Genomic DNA, 25561 nt, shown 5'->3' with positions numbered 1-25561 from the left:
AAACATTAGTGTCTGCTGTACATTCGGGGTTTCCTGTAGGGGGCGCTTTGAGTGTACTGGGTATCAGGCCTGTTGTTATGGGACATCTGGTCCCTGTAGCGAGAGCCTGGTTTGCACTGCCAGCAGTAAATCCTATTTGTTGAGGGTGGGCGTACTTTATTATGTATTTGTTTACAGAAAGTTAAAGCAGAACAAACAGGAAACTGAATGAAGCAGGACACCTGTCCATTTTTACACCCTATGAAATAGTAATATGTCAGTTTCAGCATTATAAGAGCCAAGTAGGGTTTAATAGTGAATAGATTTCCAACGTTCTATAAACATCAGTTGCAACTTTACGGGATGATGTTCTACTTACTAATTATGTGCCGGTTATTAAACATTATTAAATATGATTTACTGCAATTAATTATTTTAATTTTTTTTTTTACCAGTTATTAACAATGGTTATTATAAATTGTCACCATTGTTAATGACGTGCTGAAGCCGAACACTCAGACCATCAAACAGCATCAGGAGAGGCTGTGATCAGACAGGAAGCTTTTGTTTCTCAGTCAAAGTGAAGAACAGAGAGAGGAGCTCAAAAGGTCCAAGGAGCGCAACGTCATCCATGTTGCTATGGACGCGCCCAATGGCATGGCAGGCTAATTTACAAAAGGAAGGTAAATCTGTGATGTAAGTGGCGAGGCACTGTTTTCTTTTTTAAAGCACCAGCTGATAAAAATGGTAATCTCAGGCAGGTTTAAATTGCAGGATAAAGACTCTGTAATAACAGATCTTAATGTTGTTTCTAAAATGAAGGTTTTATTACTGATGAAGTGAATCTTTATTTGAAGCCAAATACAAGCATTTTAATGAAGCTATTTGTTTCTTTAGTTTCTTTGCAACACTGAGACTGCTCAGACTGACACCTCCTCACATGTAACCACATCATCAGGACCCACTATCTTCATTGTTCACTGAGCAGATATGAAGTTTTCCAGGAGTGAATTATGACCCAAACCACCATCTAGTGTCTATTTTCATTCACAAGTCACTTTATTAGATACACCTGTTCAGCTCCATGTTAATGCAAATATCTAATCAGTGAATCACATGGCAGCAACTCAACATATAGAAATGGTGAAGATGAACTGCTTAAGTTCAAACTGAGCATCAGAATGGGGAAGAAAGGTGATTTAAAGGTCTTTGGACATTGCTGGTCAGCTGGTCTGAGTTTTTCAGAAGAAGCTGAGATCTCTAGGGTTACAGAAAATGGTCTGAAAGAAAAATAGAAAGCCTTGTTGATATCAGTGGTCAGAGGAGAAAGGCCACACAGCATGCAGAAGAGCTGCTCTGAAAGCACAGTAGCACAGCAGATGGGCTACAACAGTAGAAGACCACCCAACACACCATTTCTTTTAGCTAACAGTGAAACTAGGAGTACAATTCCAAAATTGCTTATCAAAACTGGACAACTAAGGCCTGGAAGAACTTATGAGTCTCAGTTTGTGCTGTGACATTTGGATAGTAGGGTCAAAATTTGGTGGAAACAACAACAAGGAAGGGCGGAGCCATCCTGCCTCTATCAAACGGTCCAAGCTGCTGCTGACCATGTCCACCAGCCTACCTTTCTACCTGTCTTTTGGCGGTTGTTTCCAGCAGGATAAGGTAGTGTTTTTCTACTCAGTTTGAGCTCTCAAAGGTCTTTCTTGCTACAAGTATCTCATTCACGCATTCACACATTTATACAAGTGCTTTTTTCTCTCCCTAAACGCTGATGAACACATCATTCACCATCAAAAACTTTAAGTTGCTATTTAGTGCTTTTGTTTCTCTGAAAAACAAAGGCTTAGTACTGAGTGGCTCAGGTGTGTAGAGCTCACAGGGTCAAACATTTACTGTAAAACACGGTCGACATGACCGTGCAATTAAAGTGTTTTTCTGTGGCATTCAGAGGAGCAGCATTATGGCATTATCCACAGCACAGCCCATGAAGCTTTTATCCCTTTGTGTTGGTCTCCATAGTTACTCTGTTAAAGACTCAACTGACAGTCAGCTGTCTTTTGTGTTAGTCGCTGGCCTCTCTGGCCTCCACTCACACTCTGATTTCTTTTCTCCTCTGCGTCCACAGTGGAGCAGTCACATTTTTTGTCCTCATCAGGCTGTTTTTCTCTATCTCAGATGGAGATGTCGACAGGCGGTCCGGGGATGTCGAGTCACCAGCAGCGCTCCATGAAGAGAAGGCGGTGGGGAGGTCTGAGGCAGCAGTGGAAACTTCTGGGCCTGTTTGAGATCGACCAACAGCACGAGTTCTACAGCCTGACCTGCATGATGAAGGAGGGCTTGGCTGCAGCCATCCAGAGCACTATCGATAACGCACCCGCAGTGAGTAGCTGTCAGGAAACAGTTCAGCCACCTAAACATATTAAAAAGCTGCCTGCTTTGTAGTGAAGTGGAGGCAGTTAGCTAAATAAGCTGAAAGGTGTCATACCACATATACTACAGCTACAGCAGAGTAGTTGTGGGCATTTTGAAAGGGGCCCATTTAGTTCTGGGGCACTTATTCATCATAATGTCATAAATTTTACCTGTCATAAGTTTATGTTTTTGAAACTAGACATGATAAAAAAAAGAGGGTTTGATCTGACTGATAAATGGAAAATACTGCATTCTCAAACAACTTCAGTCATCCTTTTTTCCTCTAAATGGGACATTCATTTATAAACTTATTAGGAAAGTGATACTGAGGTCATAAATCAAGTGACTTCAATACAGTCAGACTTTGGAAAAAAAAAACTTGGCGTCTCCCCCCATTAAAAATGATAAACTCTTACATACTAAAACATTAGCTTTACTTTTGTATATGAAAGATGAACAATCAAGCCTTTATGGCTGTTGTCATGTTGGGCTTTAGAAGCCCAAAGTAACCAAATTAGATGGTGAGTGAAGTGTAACCCTATGGTTACATCACACAGACAAAGATACCTGTTAACTGGTGCTGAGTGAAATTAAAAAAAAATATAAATAAAATTTCACTCATTCGCCTTATTATTTGTCAGATAAGACAAAGTGGTCCAGTTCTAGGATTTCAATTAAGTAAGGTGAAGCCTAGCAGCTACAGTCACCTTTATCACATCAACCTCTCAGTCAAAGAGGCTGTACCTGTAAAATTGTAAACTTAATATAATCCTCCTAAAAAATGAGCTACAGAGACCAAAATTGTTCTTTATAACAGGTTGTAACATTTTTATTTCTGCTCTAAAGCTTAAAGTTTAATATTTTAACAGTTTTTCCTATTGAACCCTCTAGTGGACATCAGAGGAACTGCAGTTTGTGGTACGTCCACGTTAGCTCAGATTTCTGCTTGTTTTTTTGTTAGTAGCAGTAGTAGCAGAGTCAGTGAATCCTTGGCAGCATATTACTTGTTGTTTACCTTCCATAAATTAAAAAATAAATGCAGATTATCCAAACTGGAAGTTCTCTCGCTATATTGCATTAATGAGGCCTGATTATCCTAATCTTTTGTTTTGTCTGTTTAGTTTCATGTGAATGAGCCATAAGCCCCCCCCCCAAAAAAAAACCTTATGATCCATTTATATCATGCAGTTCTTCCACAAAAATGTGCTGCCTGTGTAAATGTATTGCATTACAAGTTGGTATTACATTAAAATACCACTGAGCTGTGATGCTGGACTGTTGACACAATGTTCAGAGTGCCAACAAAAAGAGAGTGAATGAAAGCTGTTGCATAACATTTCTACATTGTCAACTATAATGTGTCACATGGCGTTATCAGACTACAAAGGTCATCTGTAATGGCATCTACAGCGACACCACAGCTGTGAAGGCATTGATTATTGGATTACTGCACAGGACCTGTGAGCTGCAAAAATCACAGCTTCATGCTCATTCCAAAGTGAGGAATGAAGGCTGAGGAATTTCACTGTGCAGATTCACACAAAAACCTAGTTAAGAAAAAAATAATTAACAGTTTAAAGAAAATATGTATGTGTAGCTCAGCGGGTGGTGCAATGGTGTAACGGTGTTCTTGGTAATAGCCAAAACAAGGCCAGGCATTGTTGTTAATGTAGGGACACCAGAGCTACAGTGACTGAACAGCTTGTCTAAACCAAGAGACAGATGAAACCGCTCACGAAAATATAAATATAATATGATGAATACTTACATAGCTGAGAAATATAAATTAATGTTTTGTTGAAGTTTAACTGTGTAACATGGGCTAAAAACGGTTAGACTTTGAATATAAAAGGTCATTTTTGTAATTACCCTCTGCAAACCTGTACTATAACTTCCACCACAGGAGGGCAGTATTGTAAAACTGAGATCTGAAATCTAAGAAAATGCAATATTGTTGAGACTGAGGTGATGAAGTGTTACCTGAAAGCAAGAGGGTTAATGGTTGGACTGTCCTGCTTGGTTTAAATGTGTTCATTTGGTTTTCCAGCTTCTCAAAGAATTGCTCAATAATGCATAGAAAGTTCAAGAAAATTATAAACTTATTTCCACTCTGAGGTTGAGCGAAAGAAGCTGACACTTCTGACCAATTCTGGGAAAAGGCAGATTTCGGAAACAAGCAAAAGGTTAAATACAAGGGAGGTTTAATTAAGTAGAAGAAAGAGGATCTAACTGATTCTAAAAAAACGGAAAGAAAGATAGGGAGTGTGGATGATGAAATCCTCTTTTCTCTGATTCTTAGAAAGGCCAAAGTTTTAAAAATGAATCACGTTTTAATCAGTTTGACTCGAAATGAATGAGTCAAACCATAAAATTGTAAGAAAGTGTTTACAGAGGTCAGGGCTGATGGTTCCTTGGACTGAAAGTCGTTTTTTGAATTTATCCCTGGTGGCCTTTAAAAAGAATGCAAGCTTAAAGCATTTCTGCATTTCCTGTACTTTTCAGACCTACAAGCTAGGTCCATCTTTTATATTATATTTATTTATATATTTATTCCAGTGAGTATTTCCTCACTGGCACACTCAAACTGAGACTGGCAGAGTGGATGCCGTCATGAGTCACTGGGCCTTCTGTCATGGTTGGCTGTGTGGCAGGCAGGCAAGCAGGACTGGTGGATCCAAGCAATCGAAAAACCTCTTACTTAACTAAACTCACCAAAAGACAAACAAAAACCCCGGAGGACTAAAACACTGGAACTGAAATACTAAACAGGAGCTGGAGACTAAACACTGGAAACACAGACGCAAAACACACAGCTAGTGGAGGGTACAACGCGACACTGACACAGAGAAACACAGGGCTTAAATACACTGGGAAGTAACGAGGGCAATGAGACACAGAAGGAGAGCACAGCTGGGGGAAATCAGAACTGACGAGACAAGGAAGCGTAAACTGAACACATTCACATAAGACACGGACCTTCAAAGTAAAACAGGAAGTATGACAGAGACGCGAACTTGACACGGTGGAGACAGCAACTAAGAAACACAGAGACATAACCAGTAAGGCAGAGGACTCGACGAACCAAAAGACACAGAGGGAAACTCAAACATGCAGACACAGACTTACACAGAACAGAGGGGACACAGAGAGCGATGAAGGGCAAGGGATCAAAACTAGAAACCATAGAATAACTCACACAAGTACAATAATACAAAAATCACAAAGAACTAAAAACGCTGGGTCAGGAGACGCAGGACCCTGACACCTTCTTACTGTATGAAGTCATGTTGCTTGTTTCTTTGCATTTTGTTGATCAATTTAGTCATTCTGAAAGGTTCTTAACTATGTGTACACTCTATATTTTCCAATGACTACCTTTTATTTAATGCACTGGAATGTCAGTTTCCTAAATAATAATTCAGTAGTTCGTTTTTCATGTGCTGCAGTTTGAGGCCACAGAGAAATGCTTACAAATTATGAAGTAATATTTTCCTATGCTCCTGCTCCCTCACTCAACAACCTTTTTTCATTCCCTTCATGTTGAAGTCAAAGTCATGGTTGAAATACATATCTTCAGTATCTAGCTGATTATATTATATCACTTAAGAAAAACAAAAACTTCAGAAATTACTTAAAAAGTAGGGGTGGGACTCAACTAAAAAATGTATCTAATTCATTAAAGGCTTTGTACATGAATTAGTAGTGACCTGAATAGTTGTCAAGGGTTAGGGTGGGGTTAATGTTTTGTTTTAACCACAAAAACAAAACATTAACGACCATGGCTCAGGGGGTTGGGAAGGGCACCTGTAACCGGAAGGTCACCGGTTCGTTCCCCGGCCTCTCTGTCCTGGTCGTTGTGTCTTTGGGCAAGACACTTTACCCTACCGCCTACTGGTGTTGGCCAGAGGGGCCGATGGCGTGATATGGCAGCCTCGCTTCTGTCAGTCTGCCCCAGGGCAGCTGTGGCTACAACCGTAGCTTGCCTCCACCAGTGTGTGAATGTGAGCGTGAATGAATAATGTCATTGTAAAGCGCTTTGGGTGCCTTGAAAAGCGCTATATAAATCCAATGCATTATTATTATTAAACAGGCATATTTTTGGAAATTAAAAACAGTTCTGAACTCAAACTATTCAGTGGAGACGTCTTGGTCAATTGGTTGGTTAATATGGTACCTCACTATAGCTCCTCTAAGCTAATTAATGGCTTTGGTGAGAACTGTCTCTGTGTAGGTTCTCATCCACTAAAACTAGAGAGGGTGTCTGTCTCCCAAACCAGAAGCTGGTTCCACAGAAGAGGGGTCTGAAAGCTGAAGGCTCTGCCTCCCATTCTACTCTTAAATACTCTAGGAACAACAAGTAAGCCTCCAGTCTGAGAGCAAAGTGTTCTCAGACTGCACTATAAGGTCATTAAGACAGAGCCAGATTAGTCAAGATTTTGCATATGAGGAAAAGGATTTTCTGTGCACCACAAACTGAGAGAATGTCCTGCAGTTTGAGCACTTTGGGCCAGACAGAGTAGATTGGGGTTAGTAGGACTGATTGAAAAACTAAGTGAATGACTTTTAAGTGTGTGGTTGTACGTCAATATATGGTTCTACAAAAATGTTTGAATAAACATGGTAAACACAGTGTTTAGCAGTGTTGGGGAGTAATGGAATACATGTAGTGGTGTTACGTATTTAAAATACAAAATATGAGTAACTGTATTCCGTTACAGTTACTGTTTAAAAAGGTGGTATTTAGAATACAGTTACTTTGTTGAAGCTGGTGGAAACCCGAACAAAACACGCATTAAGAGGCTCTAACGCCTGTGTCTCAGTCTCGCGGCCCATGTCATCTCTACTCGCGGCCCGCATAATGACGTGAAGAAATATTTTTACAAATTATTATTCAAAAAATTATTTAATATGAAGGCAATAGGCAGAGTGTTACAGGCATAGCCCTAAAGAAAGTAGCCCCATGGGCAGTGTAGTCCAGTTGTAAGTAAGCTATTAAGATTCGACTGTACACGGTGTTCGTGTTTTCTTCCAAAACAATAAGTTCCGTTGGAGCAGCCTTTCAACGCCTCTCTCTGTCTCTCGCTAGCAGAGTTGACCCAGACAACAAAGTAAAGTTAGTTTTCAATTAGGAGCCCAATACAGAACCCGACGTATTAGCCAGAGGTCCCTTTACTACGGTTCGGAGCCGCGGACCTGATTTTATACGTGCGGAATAGTTTTCTATATGAGATCGCTGCAAAAAGTGCAGCCTTACCTAATGTCCACCTACTGTTACTCATTTTATATTAAGATTTAAAAATCTAGTTGGTATTGGTATGGCGAGTAACCTTCAGTAATAGTAATAAATCACACAACAATAGCACATTCATGTAGTTGTAAAAAGCTTGATAATATATTAAGTAATCCAAAGTAATCAGAATACATTACTCTCATTGAGTAACGTAACGGAATACGTTACAAAATACATTTTTGGGGCATGTATTCTGTATTCTGTAGTGGAATACTTTTTAAAAGTAACCTTCCCAACACTGGTGTTTAGCAGACACAGTCATGACATGTAGTCATATCTAGGTTGAGAAAATATACTTTAAGTGGGAATTGCTATATTTAAAGTGCAAGAGTGGGAACTAACGAGTGTAATTCTCCAATCCAATCTTTTGAAGCTAATTTATACAATAAAATAAAAGCTACACCAAAAGTCTTATGCACAAGCCTAAATGCTTCGATAAATATGTCTAAATGGTCACAAAAATGTAAGAGATCATGCAACCTAAATACCTACAATTCTCTCTATGGATAAAGGATTTAAAAACATACAACAAAGCCTTAAAATCAATCCTAAAACGGGTTGAACTGGAGTAAAAGCAGGTATAACACTCAAAATTATTAAAATATAAAGTTTGACTTTAAAAATAAGCTTTAGTTGGTAAAAAACGTGATTTTACAATAGAATTAATCTGTTAAATTCAAGAATGGAACATGTGAACACAAATATCAGAATGTTACTTTATGTAAATGTAATAACTTTCATCATTGGATACCTTGCACTCATACTGAATTTCAGTACTTCTTTAAAGCAGCAGTGCAGGCTGGTCAGACTGACGGTTTATGGAAAGGAGGACTGTGACTGTGAGAGTAACTAGGATATTAAAAAGGAATAAATGGAAAATGTGAAATGAGAAGAGTAAAACTTCAGTTCTATTTTCTGTCTGAGTTGGCATCCAGAGTCCTGTTCCTCATAGTTTTGAAATTTCTGTGGAAATATTTGAGTTTGGACTTCTGTGAAGTTTTTATTATGACTCTGAATGTTTAAAGTTTTGAACTTCTGGTTTCTGGGTTCTTATGTTGATTGATGTTGATTATGAGAGCTTTATTTCCAGTGACATTTTTGAGTCTTTGATTCCTATTTTTACGATTTATGATTAATCTAGTGGTGAGTTTAATTTTTTGTTTCTGTCTTTGTTTCTATTCAATTGATTCTTTGTTCCTTCAATGTATCTTGGTGTGTCAACATCTTTTCCTCCCTCTGTCTCATCTTTCTGTGAAAGTCATAACTCTTACTTTCAACACTTCACATTCGAGCTTGATTTAGACTTCTGCAAGAAATCTAAATCCTAACTTATGACATAAACTGAACCCCTCTTAACCCTCCACACTTTTTAGTCATTGTGAGCTGTGTTGATCCGATGTGTAATTATGTTTCTCGGGAGCTGCTGTTACATGGAAGCCTATGTTGTGGGCTTAAAAGGCGTTCCTCGCTGCATCTTAAGGTATGAGGAACTGGAGGCCACTGCCTGATGAAGCCCACAGATCACATTGTCCATGAAAAGCAGAGATGAGTTTCTGTAGGCCACCAAAGTGGAACCCTTCCTCCACTCGGCTCTGCTCATAAATTATGTCCATAAAATTTATTAACAGTCAGTGGCAAAGGGCAGCCCTGGTGGTGTCCACCACCCACTGGGAGCAAGTCCAATTTATTACCGGCAATGCGGACCAAGCTCTAGCAACAGTTGTACAGGGATTGAAAGGGCCAGACACTCATTACTGCTGAAGCACCTTCCACAGGATACCCCGAGGGACACGAGCAAGTCCAAAAAAACACATACAGACTAGCTGGACAAACTCCCAAGCATACTTGAACATTTTCAAGAGGATGAAGAGCGGGTCCAGTGTTCCTCCAACAGGACCAAAACCACATTATTTCTTCTTCATCCAAGCTTCGACTAATACACAAACTCTCCTTTCCAGTACCCTGCAACAGGTTTTCCCAGAGCAGACCCTCATGTCCCCCTTCTTAAAGATGGGTACCACCAGTCTGTTCGGCTAATCTAGAGGTGCAGCCCCAGATCTCTGCGCAATGCTGCAGAGGCATGGCAGCATTGCACATATTTTATGTGACATTTCTGAGTCTTTCATGCCTGTTTTTACTTTATGATTGTTCTAGTAGTGAACTTCAGGTTTGCATTCTCAGTTTTGGCTCCTGTCTTTGTTTTTATTAGCTATATTTTTAGTTCCCTTAGTGTCTCTCATTGTGTCAGCATCTCTTCCTTTCTCTGTCTCATCTGTTTGTCTTTATCTTTTTCCATTGTTTTCTTGTTTCTGTCTGTTACTCTCTATGAGCTATTTTTGGATTTCTGTTTGTCGTTTTGGGCTTTGTCACCTAAAAAAACATGTTCTACATGCGGCTCCCCAAAGAATGAGTGAGATCAGGGAAGTGAAGAGTCTGCTGCTAATGTGTTACCCAAAGACACTTTTGTATACTGTTCGACAAGACTGGAGAGAAAATTTTTTGACTGGCTCAGGTTCGAGTTATGGTTGAAGTCACCAATGACTATTTAGATCACTTAGAGTGTTTTTGTGAAACTGCAAGTCGATGACCTTCAGACAAAGTGTTGTACATTTATTTTTCCTTTACAGGTTTATCTTAAAAGCTTTTCCATTTGGTTGTTCGGTAATGTCCATAAAAAGGATGAACATTACTGAACTCTTACCTTGGATGGGTAGCCAATGAGCTGCAGAAGTTCCGTGGGCAGAGTTACATAACTTTATGATCACACACTGTGTATGTTTGATGTGGAACATTCGCCCTGTTATTCATTTCTTTTTAGGCCAGAACAAGTCCAGTAATAAAAACACACACAAATCAAGCTCTGACAGTGATGACAGGCGTTTTGCACACAGAGAACATCTCATCAAAGCTAAAGTATGAATCCAGAGGTGCTGGAGGGTTGTCCCGGTTTGTAGATTCCCGGTTACAGGTGTGGTTTTGGTTTTGTGGGGAGTGCCTGTCTCATACTGTTAAAGCTTCTGAGTGAGATCTCAATTATATCCTGTTTGAGCTCCAAAACTAAAAACCTAAAATGGTAGGTTAAACAAATGGCAGCGTTTTTCCTTCCTCATGTGAAAGTGTGTAAATAACACACCCAAAACCCAACAAGACCTTAAACCACAGAGAGCTCTGCAATGCCTGCTGTGATGCAACCGTGTACTGCTGCTTCACCCTAATCCCGTTTAAACACAGTATGCTGGCTCAGCAGGTAGAAGTGTGACAGCTCTGTTTGTTTCATCCACAGGGTCTCATGTACTGACAGCATTTCGTTTTTGTAGCCCTTTGGTCCAGGCAAGTCTGACAGGATACAGGTGTAAATGTGAGCTAAAACAGGTTGGTGTTTAGTTAGGATCATTGGTGATCTGCCAGCAGTATTACAAGAATTTGTAATACAGACATTCTAAATAAACACATATTCAAACGCTAGTAGGTTTTCCTTTCAAATAGACTCTCTAATACTCGTTACCTCATTCACCGCAACAATGCAGGACTTGAACATATAAAGAAAAGACGATAAGTCTAAACAAACAGGCTAGTAGGGGGACAGACAGCAGGGTGTGTCGTGCATACAAAGCTGTGTGAGTATGATTAATTACATCCTGTCCATAACTGATTGAGATTATTGAAGGAGTACAAATACCAAGGCTCTTATCAGTGTTAGTGTATGCGATAAGAATTTTCCTTCAACCACGGTTTGACAGCTCGGAGCTGTTCCCAGACCTGATCAGAGGACGCTGGCTCGTGGCAGGACTACCATGAAAGCAGCCCTGACAAACTGAGGTGGGCCTGTTTAAATAGTAGTCAGCATGTCCAAAAACAAATGCGTACAAATGTAAAATAAATAAATAAAAATAGTAACAATGATATCTAATAATTTAATATATTAACTTTAAGTTAATATATACTAACTTATATTTTATCCATCTTTAACCGTTCCCACACAAAGAAGGATTATAAAAGTAAAAACATGAATCTAAATACTGACTGCACAAGTTTGAAATCACAGCTTTGTTAGGGCCTTATCATTGCTACTGTACACACAGAACTTTTAGTATCTCCATTTTTTGAGTTGTCCTGTTTTTCTGTTTGACTTGCTTTTGTTTGTTTTTATGCTTTAGAATGAACTGACAGATGAAGATTTCAGGTTGGAGGTCACTCAGATCCATAAGGTGGGTTCCTGTGTGTTTCTCTGACAGCACTCAGATGTATTACTGTGGAGAACGCTTCCCTGTTTGATTTCTGTTTGTGTGTAGGACTTTACAATGGAGACGTTTGCGGGCCCCGTGTTTGCCACGCTGCGTGGCTCTTTAGGAATGACTGAGCAGGAGTATCAGCAGTCACTCTGCTCTGAAAATTGCTACCTCCAGTTCATCAGCAACTCCAAGAGCAAAGCAGACTTCTTCCTGACGTGAGTTACAACAAATCGGCTGATCATCTGCCAAAATGTAGACGTCTGATAAAGTCAGATAAATCTAAAATCTAATCAGGCCTGCAATAATAAACCCGAGTAATAAACTTTATACACAGGTGTGCCTTACAGGTGTGACTTATTTATGCTTTTCATCAGTCAGTTATTTAATTTTTCAAATTACTTTTGAACCTATGAAATGAAGGGATTGTAGTAAAAATGCTTTAGTTCCGCACATTTTTATCTTTTTGGGAATAAGTGTTAAGTATTAATACTTAAGTATGAAAGCTGAAAGTCTGCACTTGAACTGCATCTCTGTTGTTCCGTTTGAAATTCACTGTGGTCTTTGTCCAAATATTTCTGGACCTGACTGTATATACAGCAGTGGTGTAACAGTACATGTGTATTATCAATATGATAATACTGTAAAATAATAGCGTAAATGTTCTTGTTGGCTACAGACGCTTGCATCACCTTCATAACTTGTATTTGGGTTTCATTATTTTAAATTTTGTAAGTTGGATGAATTAGATTTTTTAAATTCTTATTCTTTTCAAATTCTGATAGATATTCAACTCAACTCAAAAAAACATTGTGATAATATCATGTTGTGTTTTGAGTCCACGTGTGTCACTGATAAGAGAGAGATATACTGACACTGTGTTTTTGAACTTTTAGGAATGATAAACGCTTCTTTTTAAAGACTCAGAACAAAAGGGAAATTAAGTTCCTTCTGGGCAACCTGAAGATCTACATGGAGCACCTGAGGAAATACCCACATTCACTGCTGGTCAAGTTTTTAGGTACCACACACACACACACTGAGAAATATCTCTGTACTGTACATCACTCAGGTACACAGGTATAATCCCCAGGGCCCGATCAAACAGACCTCCACATCACACTGGATGCTTCTATTCACAGTGTTACGGTATAGTGGGCACATTTTAAGAGTCCGAGTTCAAGAGTTTAGGTCATGGCTTAATATTTTTAATACAGTGTGTAATTCTTTCTTATGAATTGTATTTTAGCTCTGCAAATATTTAGTGAGTCCTTTACACTCCACTGATTAAAATAAACAGCAGTGGTTATTGGGCTTCTCTTATTTTTGCTCTTATTTTCTTGTGGAACCTGAGTTGAAAAAAAATGGGCTGAGTTTATAGGTGTGTGTGTGTGTGTGTGTGTGTGTGTGTGTGTGTGTGTGTGTGTGTGTGTGTGTGTGTGTGTGTGTGTGTGTGTGTGTGTGTGTGTGTGTAACATGTAACATGCCCCGGGGCCTACCACAGCGCTTTCTCACCTGTGCCAAGATACACAAATGATAAAATGCCACCTGGGTTGACATTTATAAAACAATATTAATGTTGTGTCCAATTTTAATTTGTAATACCTGCACTCATCCTTTGTATATCTTGGCACAGGCATTATATCTCTGTGGTAGTCCTATCACGGCAGAATCACTTGCAGCACACCTACAGCTTTCTGATGAATGATCCCTTTTTTCAGTGCAATATTAAACAAACTCTGCAGGGGAAATTCCACAGAAAGGCTTTTATCTTCACAATGACACATTTTTCTTTGTTGCAGTTTGACATTTTGAAATGTCAGCAACGATTAAACAACAGCAGTTAGCTCCCTAAAATAAAAACACCAAACAGTGGGCGAGTGAAAAGCAGAGACCCGTGCTATGCAGAAGGTGTTCATGTGTGTAGGAAGTAACTTCAGGTTTAAACTTATCTTGCTTCTGATGCATGCCTAACATGCTCTGGAGCAGATTAAATTCGAGACAACAGATCAGCATGAACAAAACCAAAACCAACCCAGCAACTCCACAGAAAGTAGTGTGGTGTAGTGCAAGTGGCGTAAAATCCCAGTAAAATCTGTAGTGAATGAAAATGAGTAATAAATATGAATTAGTAGAATCAACTTTATTGATTTTTCCCCTGTTAGCTTCAATTTGAAAAGTACTTCATTACTGAATAATGTGATTACTGGAACTCTGTCAGCTTGAACAGCTGGGATTTTTGCTGCCCTTCCTTTCTGGTTAAAAAAAAGGTTGTTTGTTTTCCAGTCTTACAGAGCAAAGCTCTTAAAGTTTACACAAAGTCCTGTGAATCATTTTCCTTTCACTCACACTGTGCTGCTTTGTCTGCAGTAGCTGTCACTTTCAGCATATCATGTGTTTGACCTCTACTGATTTTTCTAATTTTATCCTCCTTTGTCCATGTATCTGACTGCACACTTGTTAAAAATTTGTATCTTATCTTAGGTTCGTGATTGATTGGCTCAATATTTATCATCTGTTGAGCACACTAGTTTCCATTATTGTGCTGCTTTTAATTTGTATTAACACCGCTCCAAAAGAGGTCAACTAGCTTCTTATTGTTTTAGGATCTCACGAGAAATGAAAGGAACTTTGTTTTTGGGTAGGACCTCTTTGTTCATAACTTTAAACAATAAATTTTAAATAATAATTTTTATGAAACGCTTTTCTATGCAAACATAGCCAGTGACCCAAGGAGCAGGCCAAGTTCGTATATAGATGAGAAAAAAACAACTGTCCGTGGAAAACAAGAAGTGCCTGGAAAATAGCATAATGAGAGCAATTTCCAAATAAAAGAGAAAGTGATTGACAATGAAACTTAAAAAAAACGATTCGTGTAACTAGTGAAATGTCAGCCTTCAATGATCAACCTAGACTGAACACTCAGAGGGGAAATGTACGGAGCCCTGAGGGTGAAATCTTTTATTTTTTTTGTAGAACGTAATGATAATGTTTGACGATAATTAATATCTTTGGCGCAAAAGTGTATTATGATGTCCATAAAAAATAAAAATTCCCTTTATGGGACTTTATAGTCCTGTAAAAATGTGTGTTTTGTTCACTTTTGAGGTGTAGGCCACATCCACACACAGATCTTGTTTTTCTTGTGTGCAAAGTTTTCATTTCTTCTCACAGCATCTTTGTTTTACTGGAAATGTAAGAAAGAAGTTCTTATGTTCAACCCCTGTTTTTTTTTTTTTTTTTAGCTATAAAAGATCTGACATAGCACTTCTGTGGCCAAGCACACAGGTCATGTTCATTGTCTGTTCTGCCATTCTGCAGAATGGCTGCCCACACCCGCAATCAGCTCACAGTATTCTTTTGAAAAAACCCATTGGTCAGATGTCTGAGTACTGATAAATACATTCATTAATAAGTCATTAATTATGGTGAATTTCCTGCCTTACCAAAATGTCTGCAACTTACGTATGTAACAAATGAGCAAAATGAACAGATTGCTGTGGCCGACTGGAAACCACAATATGTTTCATAACACTACTCAGGTTATGGTGAGTGAAGTCCACACAGTGGAAAATTGAACTGAAACATGGCACACACTGAAAAAAGACCATGTTGGATTTACTTAATTCAATAGTGGACATTGGTTGCTCACAATTGTTTTGCTTTGGCAGAAACTTAAACAACTTAGTTAAATCAACACAACTTATTCATATTCAATAAACCTGTGCATTTTGTGTTGATAAAACGTGATTGAAACATGTTTAGAGAAAGTAAATCGAAAATTAAAATTTTAATTTTAATTTTGTCACTTTATTCCAACAAACTCTGGATAACTTTTACCCCGATACTACTTGGTCACTTAAATTCTACATGTTGTCTTCATTTTACATAATGTTCAACAACGTCTAGAGTCTGGTTAACATAAAAAGTAAATGGATTTAGACAACTACCGTCCTCCTATCATTATCTGGGTTGCCGGGGGTTGGGGGGCAACCCAGAAGTGATAGGTTAAGAGGCAGGGTACACGCTGGACAGCTCACCAGTCACCATAGAGACAAACAACCATTTGCACTCACGTTCATGGGTAATTTACACCAATTAACCTAACTCTAATAACTGCATGACTCTTAACTGTGGGAGGAAACCAGAATACCCAGAGAGAAACCACTGCAAATTAACCAGATTGTGGCTTTGAACCCAGGACCTTGACAGGTTAAACCACAATGAATAGCGATAGTATACACGTGGCGTGTGTGTAGTGTGTGTAGTTGTCTGCCTCTTATAACTCCAGTAACTCATGTGATCTTGTGAATTTCAGCCAGCAACTAACCACTCTTACTAGACTGTATCATGTCATCTCAACAAGAACAAATTAAGTTGTTGAATTTCATACAGATCCTACATCATTTAATTATGTTCACCATAGAAACATGAAATTATTTTGTTCAAATTAGAAGTTAGACTTTGTAAATGTAACAACCATCCAGCGGCTGCTCGACTTGACTGAGATGGATGCCTTCCTCAAACCACGATCCGAAGCCCTCGAGATGAAATCCCGTGCGGTGTCGTGAGATTTAACATTGCAATATTATTGTTTACTTCACTCGAAAAAAAGTATGAACAATTTAATATACCCTCTCCACATATCATATAGTTTCTACACTATATAGTTACACTTAACTTTAAAGCAGGAGGCAGTTGTGTTGAATACACGCAAGATGCTTACATAAATCCAAGAGATGGCCAATGCCTTTTTTTTTCAGTGCACGCAGTGACATTAAATGTGACAGAAGGCTGTTTTCCAGGTCCTTGGCTCAAACAGTAACTTTCAGTTCAGTACATCTTACAACTTTCTTATTCCACTGGATGCAGAGGGCATTCATATTCAGAGTTCATAAACAAACACACTTGTAATACTATATACATTTATTGTAATGCTGACATAACAATATATGTAGATAAAAACACAAACCAAACACAATTCAGTTTTATTTATACAGCACCAAATCACAACAACAGTCACCTCAAGAAGCTTTATATTGTAAGGTAGACCTTACAATAACACATGCACAGAAAACCCCCAAAATCATATGACCCCCTATGAGCAAGCACTTGGGTGGGAAAGGAAAACTCCCATTTAACAGGAAGAAACCTCTGGTAGACTCAGACTCAAGGAGGGGCGGACATCTGCTGCACCGGTTGGGGTGAGAGAAGGAAGACAGGACAAAAGACATGCTGTGGAAGAGAGCCAAAGATTAATAATAACTAACTAATACTAATTATTTACACATTATGAATGAGAAAGGCGAATGAGAAGAACAATCCATGTGTTATTGCTTGTTTAACATTGGCTCTTTTTACTTGTATGAGTAACTTAAACTTTAATAATACTGCAGTACAGAACTTCAGTGAATAATTGAAGAAAAGATTACGACAAACACATTTTTATGAACGATCCCTCGGATGAATGAGACTTGTCACCAATTCCATGCAACAGCAGCACATGGAAATCAAGAACAGTGCCCTCGGATTGGCAGACTAAGGTGGTGAACCAAGGGATCATACACCTCAGCCTCCATAAGGAAGCTACGCCGCTGTCCTGGAGCACAGAGCCCATCTGTTTGTTGAATCATAGAGCAACAATGCAGTTTTCATTAGACAGGCATGTCCTATGGGGGACAATTTGCTCAAAATAAATAGTTTATTTGACATTTTCATTTCTATTCATGAAAATGAGTATCACAAGTATTGGATGTTATCATAAGTGTATTTCTGGTGGACTCTCTTTCTGTTTTACCTAGAGCTGTGATTTCCATCTCATGGTGGTTTTGTCTTTATCTCCTGTTACCTCTGGCTCTCTTCCACAGCATGTCTTTCATCCTGTCTTCCTTCTCTCACCCCAACCGGTGGCAGCAGATGGCCCCGCCCCTCCCTGAGCCTGGTTCTGCTGGAGGTTTCTTCCTGTTAAAAGGGAGTTTTTCCTTCCCACTGTCACCAAAGTGCTTGCTCATAGGGGAGCAAGGAAAATCCATATGATTGTTGGGTTTTTCTCTGTATTATTGTAGAGTCTACCTTACAAAATAAAGCACCTTGTTTTGATTTAGGGCTGTATAAAGAAAATTGAATTAAACTGAATTGAACAGGTGACAGCGATTTCTCATTTGCAATAAACAGTAGAGTAGGTTTTAGAGTGAGAGGTTTTATGTTGCAAATCCCACATCCCACTTAAAATAAATCCCACTTAAAATAAGTGTCTCAATTGAGTAACTGGTTGCTTGTTTTTAGGTGTTCACAGGATCCAAATCCCACGAAGACGAAAGGTACAGATACATTTTACGCCTGTTCAGTTCTGTTGAGAATTATAATGTGAAACAAAGAATTGTAAAGTACTTTTTCCCATTTATCTGTTCCAGAAGTACTTCATTGTCATGCAAAGTGTGTTTTATCCAGATGATCGCATCAATGCCAGGTAAGGTTGGAAGGATGTCCTTTACAAGCATCCATATGCGAAAAGTTGAAGTTGACTATTGCTCAGGAACTACAAACCTTCCGATCTTTTACATAAAGACTAGCACGTGCTTGCATAGCTTTGGACGCTGATGCAGCAGGTGCTTTCCGTGACTCTCTAGTGACTTTTTTTTCACGCTTGCACTTTTTAGACATTTACTTTGTAGTGCCGTCTATGCGTTATATACCAGGGATTGGGTTCACCTATACCAGGTAAACCTTGTTCCCTGAACTTTTGGGTCACGTTTCGATGGTCCAAGCCTTTAGCAGAACTTTGAAAACATCAAGTTATGCCTGCTTTGTGTTGTCAGGTATGACATTAAGGGCTGTGAGGTAAGTCGCTGGACAGAGCCTGCACCAGAGGGAAGCCACATCATCGTGGTTCTCAAAGACCTCAACTTTGAGGGCCAGTTCATCACTCTGGGTAAGAACATTTATGTATTCTGGGTATAAGTTCAAAAGGTAGCATTATTGCACCTTCTTCCAGGCCTGTCACTGCAGTATCTCACTGCAAACATCATGTCCATGTGCTGGAGTAGCAATTAAACACCAGTTTTTGTGTCAGTATTGTGTTTTTCGAGCTGTGCGTTGTTTAATTGTTTAGACCAGCAGCGTTCCTGGCTCCTGCGACAGGTGGAGATTGACACACACTTCCTCCGCCAGCTCAACGTGTTGGACTACAGCCTTCTCCTGGCTCATCAGCCCCTACACCATGACGAGCGCCACCAGGGCCTCTCCTTTGCTACGCTCATCGTAAGAGCCAAAAAGTAAGTTTTAGTACCCTGGTTTACATTTTTGTTGCATTTAGAGCAGCCGTTCCCAACCCCCGGGCTACGTGGGTCGTTTGGTTTATGGTTTTCAGGGGTTATATTGGCTTTTGTCGTTATTTTTTAAATTGTTTTTATCGTTAACTCGGTTTCCCTGGGTCTTTTCCCATGTATTATGAATAAATCTTCTTTTTTTGGTACCTGTACTGGTTTTATTTTGTTGTACTTATCCGCGACACCTTAAAAGCCGGTCTGTGAAAATATTGTCGGACATAAACCGGTCCGTGGCGCAAATAAAGTTGGGGACGGCTGTTTTAGAGAGTTCTGATCGGGTATTAATTTTGGGAGAATTCCAGCAATTTTAAAACACAGAAAAATGCAACTGGAAAAAAACTGGTTCCCCTTAGCTTCAGAACTGCTTCAATTCTTCATGATTCAAGAAGGTGTTAGAAACATTCCTCTGAGATTTTGGTCCATATTGACATCACACGTCACGTAGTTGCTGCAGCTTTTTAAGCTCCCTTTTCAAAGCATCCTAAAGCTGCTTTGAGCTCTGGTGGCTGTGGAGACACACGGAACTCATTGTCATGTTCAAGCAGCCAGTTTGGATGATTTGAGCTTTGCTATGTAGTGGATTACCCTGCTGGAAGCTACCAACAGCACATGGCACACTGTGATCATAAAGAGATTCACATGATTAATAACAATACTCCGGTAGGCTCTGAGTATTCCCCCACATCATTACACCACCAGCAGCCTGAACCTTTGATCCAAGGCAGGATGGATCCACGCTTTCATGCTCTTTGTTGTCCAGTTTTGGTGTGATAGAACTGATTGGTTGGATCCAGATCGGTGTGATAGCTTTCAAGCTGTTTACACCAAATTCTGACCCAACAATCCAAATGTCAAAGCAGAAACTTAATCGATCACGCAACGTTTTGTTTATTTGTTTTTTTTATTGTTGCCTTCCTATCAGGTCAAAGCAGTCTGGCAATTCTCTTTGTCATCCTCATCAACAGGACATGTTTATCCAGAGAACTGCCTGGCACTTGATATTTTCTCTCTTTTCTCAGACTATTTTCTGTAAAGATATGGTTGTGCGGGAAAGCAGTTTCTGGAACTCTCAGATCAGCCAGTCTGGCACTAATGGCCTGAGACCTCTGTCTCAGCCAGTGCTCTCTGAACTAACAACCACAGAAAGTACAGAGAGTCTCATCAGCAGACTGGGTTTGGTTTGTTTCTTTGCTGACATTACGATAAATGTAATCTCTTGACACCAGATTTATCCATACAATAACAAATACCTGCAGTCATGACAACATGCAAGCATGGAGAAAGTGAAAGCACAGCATGACATCATTATGATCGTTAAGGTGTATGAAACAAAAGCTCCAAATGAACACAAAAACAATGAAAGGTGTTTTAAAATCCAGCTGCTGTATTAACAAGGTTAACACAGCAGATGGAGCACTACAGACAAAACAAGAGAAAACAATCAGAAAACATCCCGCTGGCCAAATGTGCTGATGTCACAATCTTGATTTATTTTTTTTTCATTCCCAAGATATAAGTGGAACATCAGGAGCACCAGACACCTCATTCTAAAGCAGAAATTGTAATTTCCATCATGTGTGACTCACGCTGCTTCATCATGCACTCACATCCAGAGCAGTGGGATGGCTCCCAGACTGCATAGGGTCTGTTGTAGGACTCCTCGACTTAAGTTTTTTTTTTTTCCACTCGGCCTTAAATTAGAGGAAAACTGAGTGATTACTAAATTTGCTCAGTTACAGAGTGTAGACACAGCTATAAAATTCAGTTGCTGCTACAGACACTGAGTCATGGCTGCCTTTTTGTTTTTGGCCTACAAGTGCTTGATATCTGGCTTCCATTAAAGCATAAGCCCTGAATCACAGAATAAAATAATGCATATGGAGCTCAAACATTTACACTGAATATTTTGTATTTGAGTTGCATGCAAACTATTTGGCTACCCCTTGATATGTATCTAACTGTTATATTTCATATTTTGGGTTTATTAGAGTTGTTATTTTTGCATTTTAGGTTTCTCAAATCAATATGTCGTGCCTAAAAAGAATATTTTGACGTCCATTAGTATAAATGGGCCTTCATGGTCAGTGTCTGAGGTCTTCTTCCCCAAGCTGTAAAGCCTGCCTTATTTAGCCCTGTAAAGTCTGACTGATATGCCTCTAACCTCTTTGTTGCTTTTCTCGTGAACATATGTTTACATGATAATATAGAGCCAATGGTCTAACTAATCATTAAACTTTTTGTATTTAAAGTAAATGAAGGGTTAGTTAGATTATTTGATTCCTGGTTGAATTTATATTTTTGCTCACTTACAAAGAAATGAACAGATTCTAACTTTTATGGTACTTTCATTTTAATGAAGAGAGACAGAATATCAAAAATAGCAAAAAGCCAGAAAAAAACCCCATTACATAAAGATTATAAATTGATTTGCATGTCATTGAGTGGCTCATCCAAATTTCAATTTGTCATGTTCCTAAAGCGCCCCTGTCATTCCAACCTCTCCAACACTGTGATAAAGACCAAAGAGCTGACAAAGGATGTCAGGGACAAGATTGTAGACATGGATAAGGCTGGAATGGGCAACAAGACCATAAGCAAGAAGCTTGGTGTCGAGTGTTGATGTGATTATTTGGTAATGGAAGAAATATGAAATGACCATCAGTGGCCCTGGGTCTGGAATGTCATGCAAGATTTTGCCTCATGAAGGGAAGATGATCTTTAAAAGGTGGTGGATGACCCAAAACTTAATGAGAGGAACTTGTTAATGATCAGGTGACCACCTACACTAAATGCCTTACCTCTGTGCTTGTCAACAAGGGTTTCTGCACTACTTCTGTGGTGAATCTTTGTAGACCTTACAACATAACCTACAGTAATGGCTGACACCATTACAAGGACTCGTGCTTTTCTGTGGTGTTTTATGTGTTGATTACTTTGTGGTTGTGTCCCACAGTTTTATCTGTCCTTATATTAAAGTGATGATTGTTATTCTCTGTCTGATAAAATTAAAAGCTGCAATGAAAAAGTAGCCTGAAATCCACAGCAGCAATTGACAGTACTGAACAGCAGTTATGTTTCCACAGCAATGCATGTCAGCTTTAGTGTATGTTATGTGACAGGATTACAGCGGCCTCTGTGGTTATGATATACCTGTGGTCTGTAAGTCCTCAGTGGTGGACTCTGCTCTTAATTTGTTTGCATTTGTAAAATGTTTCTTAGCGACTTAGCAATCAAAAATATAATGATTCTACCTAAAATACATTAGAAACATGATGTTTTGGTTTACCATGTGAGTGGTACGCCAAATGCCTTACCAGCCCCAAGCCTAAACCCAAATCAACATTCACAAGCATTGTTTAGCAATTAATTTAGGAAGGTATGTAATCTCAGCAAACCAGCCCCAACAGTACTTTCTAAATCTGTTGGAAACTCCGTCATCAGTGTCTCCTGACATTTTTTTTCCAAAGCTGGTAGGGTTTGATGTGTTTTACCACAGCTGTTTAAGCCCTGACTACAAAGCACCACATAAAAGATTTAATAAGGCCAACTACTAGTTAAGGTGAATATCAAGACCTCAACTATAAAAACATGAATTAACATACCTTCCAAAGAAACTGTGAATGCGTAATTGTCTTACTGTTAAATCACAACCCACAGGTCATTAGCAGCCCATTTGTGGTTAAGGTTAGAGCTAGGTTGGGTTCCCAGTTTCTGAAATTGACACCAGTGCCCAGTTTTTGAATTATAAATAGCTTCAAGCACACATTCAGCCCTGTGTGTCTAATTTAGACACTCAGATATTGAAATTGTACTGATCTGAAACTGTAGTCTTTTTCAAGGAACCAATTTATCATTCAGTGTTATCATAAAAGCCTTATTTTTTACACAAATAATGTTTAAGGCCTGGACAAGTTTGAAGCTTTTTTTCCTCCACAATGGAAAATGGCTGAAAATAAAAAGGGGTATCACTTTAGCGCGCTCCTAATTTTATAAATTCTGTGCTCAGCTTTGAGTCTCCAACATCATTAAAACGTAGCCGGCTGCTGCTCATTTTACATTTTACGCTTTTACGCTACGTCTTCACTTTTTCCCAACACGATGAAATTGAATTCGGTTCCCTGTCTCTCTGTCTCTCACACCAAGTCAATTTAATAAGCCCTTTTTTCCTTTCTGATGTTCAACCAGCAGCCGTTTCAACCATGTCCACATGCCTTCGTGCATTCTTCTGTAGGAGTGATGGATGAAATATTTGCTTTACCATCTTGACAGCCATTAGGCCAGCAGTAACCAGTGTGGGATTTTAGGTAGACTCAGGGTTGCTTTTGTTTTAGGCATGCACTGAAAAAGGCACATTTCTCAGAAACCCAAAGGTATTACCTTTCAGATTTTTGACCTTATAGTTTTTCTCTTAACATATTTTCTTATTAAGTATTTCAAATATGAATAAATATTATAAAAAATGGTAGACTGTAACCTAACCCATGCCCCAGGCTTAACCCTAAATGAGTCATCAGTTACCTGGTGTTCAGAAGTTAATGCATCAGTATAATGGCGTGAGAACTCAAGGTGTATATTCAATCTGGATTCACTTAGTCCCCTAAACTCTGTTGTAATCTGTCTAGACTTCACTGAAAGGATTACAAAAGGGCTAATTAGGGTGTCTGTACTCGAACGAGTCAGTGACTCATTCTCGTCTGTATGGCTCTACTTTACAGGTCTGTGAATCCAGGCTCCAGTCCAATCCATATGAATGCAGCCACAGTTCCTGGAGCAGTCGTGGACGAGGACCAGCTATCCTTATCTGAAACAGACAGCGGCTTAAAGAAACCACACTCTCAAGATGCATCGAGGAGCAGCTCTCCTCGAACATGTGCAAAGGATGCTGGGCCAGCGATCGCCGAGGCTGAACTGCAAGACTTCCAAGCCCAAAACCGACGTCTGCTGCCAAACTTAAAGAATCCTCTTCACATCATTGATGGCCCCGAGCAGCGCTACTTCGTCGGCATCATTGACATTTTCACAGTTTACAGTTTTAAGAAGAGGCTGGAGCATTTGTGGAAGAGGTTGAGGCACCCCGGTCGGTCCTTCTCGACTGTCAGTCCACAGACTTACTGCCTCAGACTGTGTCAGTGGGTGCAAGACCACACCAAGTAGAGCCTGAACAAGAGGTGGAAACTCACCTCCACCTCTCACCGAGCAAGTCTAAATAACCAAAGTTCAGACACATGGCGTAAAGCATGTTTCCTCTCCTCTTCAACCTTCTCATCATTGGAACTTCAGACATGAAATGTGGGCCTCACCTCTGAGCCTTTCGCAGATACCAAAATGATTTTTGCACACATGTAAATTAGATTTAGTAGAAAATGGATAGATGGCTGATTACGAAACAATGCAATGAAACAGGCTGTACGCAAACAGTAATTTCATTATTTATTTGAACATTTTCTTTGAGAAGCAGACACGTATTACTTCTTTATACTTCTTTAACCTGCCAAATAGTTTTAAGACAAGTATGCATTTCAGCCCACTGTGTTCAAATTTCAGAATTATATTCTGGTTTTGAAGCTTCGAGCTGAATGTTTTGGCTATCTTAGCTTGCTATAACCATGAAACTAAGCGGCACTTTGTACTTGGGCCCACCCTAAAGCATAAGCTGCTTTATTCTACTTTTTGATTCTGAGTGGGACAATAATTTACAGACTAAACACCATGTTGTGTTCAAAATGGTTTAAATTGGGTGACTCTGACCACAAACTCATCAGGAAAGTGATTAGAGAAGTCATGAATCCAAAAAAACGCAGGTTTTCTGATTTCTCTTCTATACATTCATACTTCTTTTTGCAACCAGAGGGTTTCAAAAGTAAAGCAGGTTTAAGGCCTTTAATACTGTGATGTCCTCTATCTAGCTGTTATTGTTTCTATCCACTTCTTCTTCTGTCACTGCTAATGCTACCTCAGAAATGAGAGATTTAAATACATGGGTGCATTAAAGGGTTGTGTTTTGCAAACCAGTGAGTTTGTGAAGCAAATATATTTGCAGCACAGGGAGTCTCGTTCCTCAAGATCACAGCATACATGTTCTAGCATCATGGAATAAAGCTGACTTGCAATTGTTTTTTCTTTTTGATATATTTTCATTGTTATTGACTTCTGTAATGTAGATGTGGAAGACTAGAAGGTCCATGGCATCTTACTCTTACATTTGAAAAAACATTTGAGAGAAACACCTTAAAAACAGGTAATTGAATTTTCTCTATAAATTATGTTGTTCAGGAGTGTGTTGGCATTCCTCAGAAAAACATTTTTTTCTCCTA

At 39.2% G+C, this 25561-nt stretch overlaps 1 protein-coding gene across 2 annotated transcripts in view; it reads left to right on the top strand.

The window, feature by feature from the left end:
- The window catches only part of pip5kl1 (phosphatidylinositol-4-phosphate 5-kinase-like 1), a 39141-nt gene extending 13781 nt beyond the window's left edge, over positions 1 to 25360 (top strand). For both annotated transcript variants that reach the window (XM_039614352.1, XM_039614353.1), the window contains exons 2-10: positions 2164 to 2367; positions 11848 to 11898; positions 11983 to 12137; positions 12816 to 12940; positions 18205 to 18239; positions 18333 to 18388; positions 18738 to 18850; positions 19031 to 19193; positions 23963 to 25360. In XM_039614352.1, the coding sequence (XP_039470286.1) occupies positions 2164 to 2367; positions 11848 to 11898; positions 11983 to 12137; positions 12816 to 12940; positions 18205 to 18239; positions 18333 to 18388; positions 18738 to 18850; positions 19031 to 19193; positions 23963 to 24401 (1341 nt within the window). In that variant the 3' untranslated portion in view covers positions 24402 to 25360. The remainder of the gene's footprint in view (positions 1 to 2163; positions 2368 to 11847; positions 11899 to 11982; positions 12138 to 12815; positions 12941 to 18204; positions 18240 to 18332; positions 18389 to 18737; positions 18851 to 19030; positions 19194 to 23962) is intronic.
- Positions 25361 to 25561: the final 201 nt, after the last annotated feature.

The sequence above is a fragment of the Oreochromis aureus genome, linkage group 7 (assembly GCF_013358895.1).
Source record: "Oreochromis aureus strain Israel breed Guangdong linkage group 7, ZZ_aureus, whole genome shotgun sequence".
Classification (NCBI taxonomy): Eukaryota; Metazoa; Chordata; class Actinopteri; order Cichliformes; family Cichlidae; genus Oreochromis; species Oreochromis aureus.
Note: the sequence above shows the minus strand (reverse complement) of the source record. Positions and strands in the feature narration are given on the sequence as shown.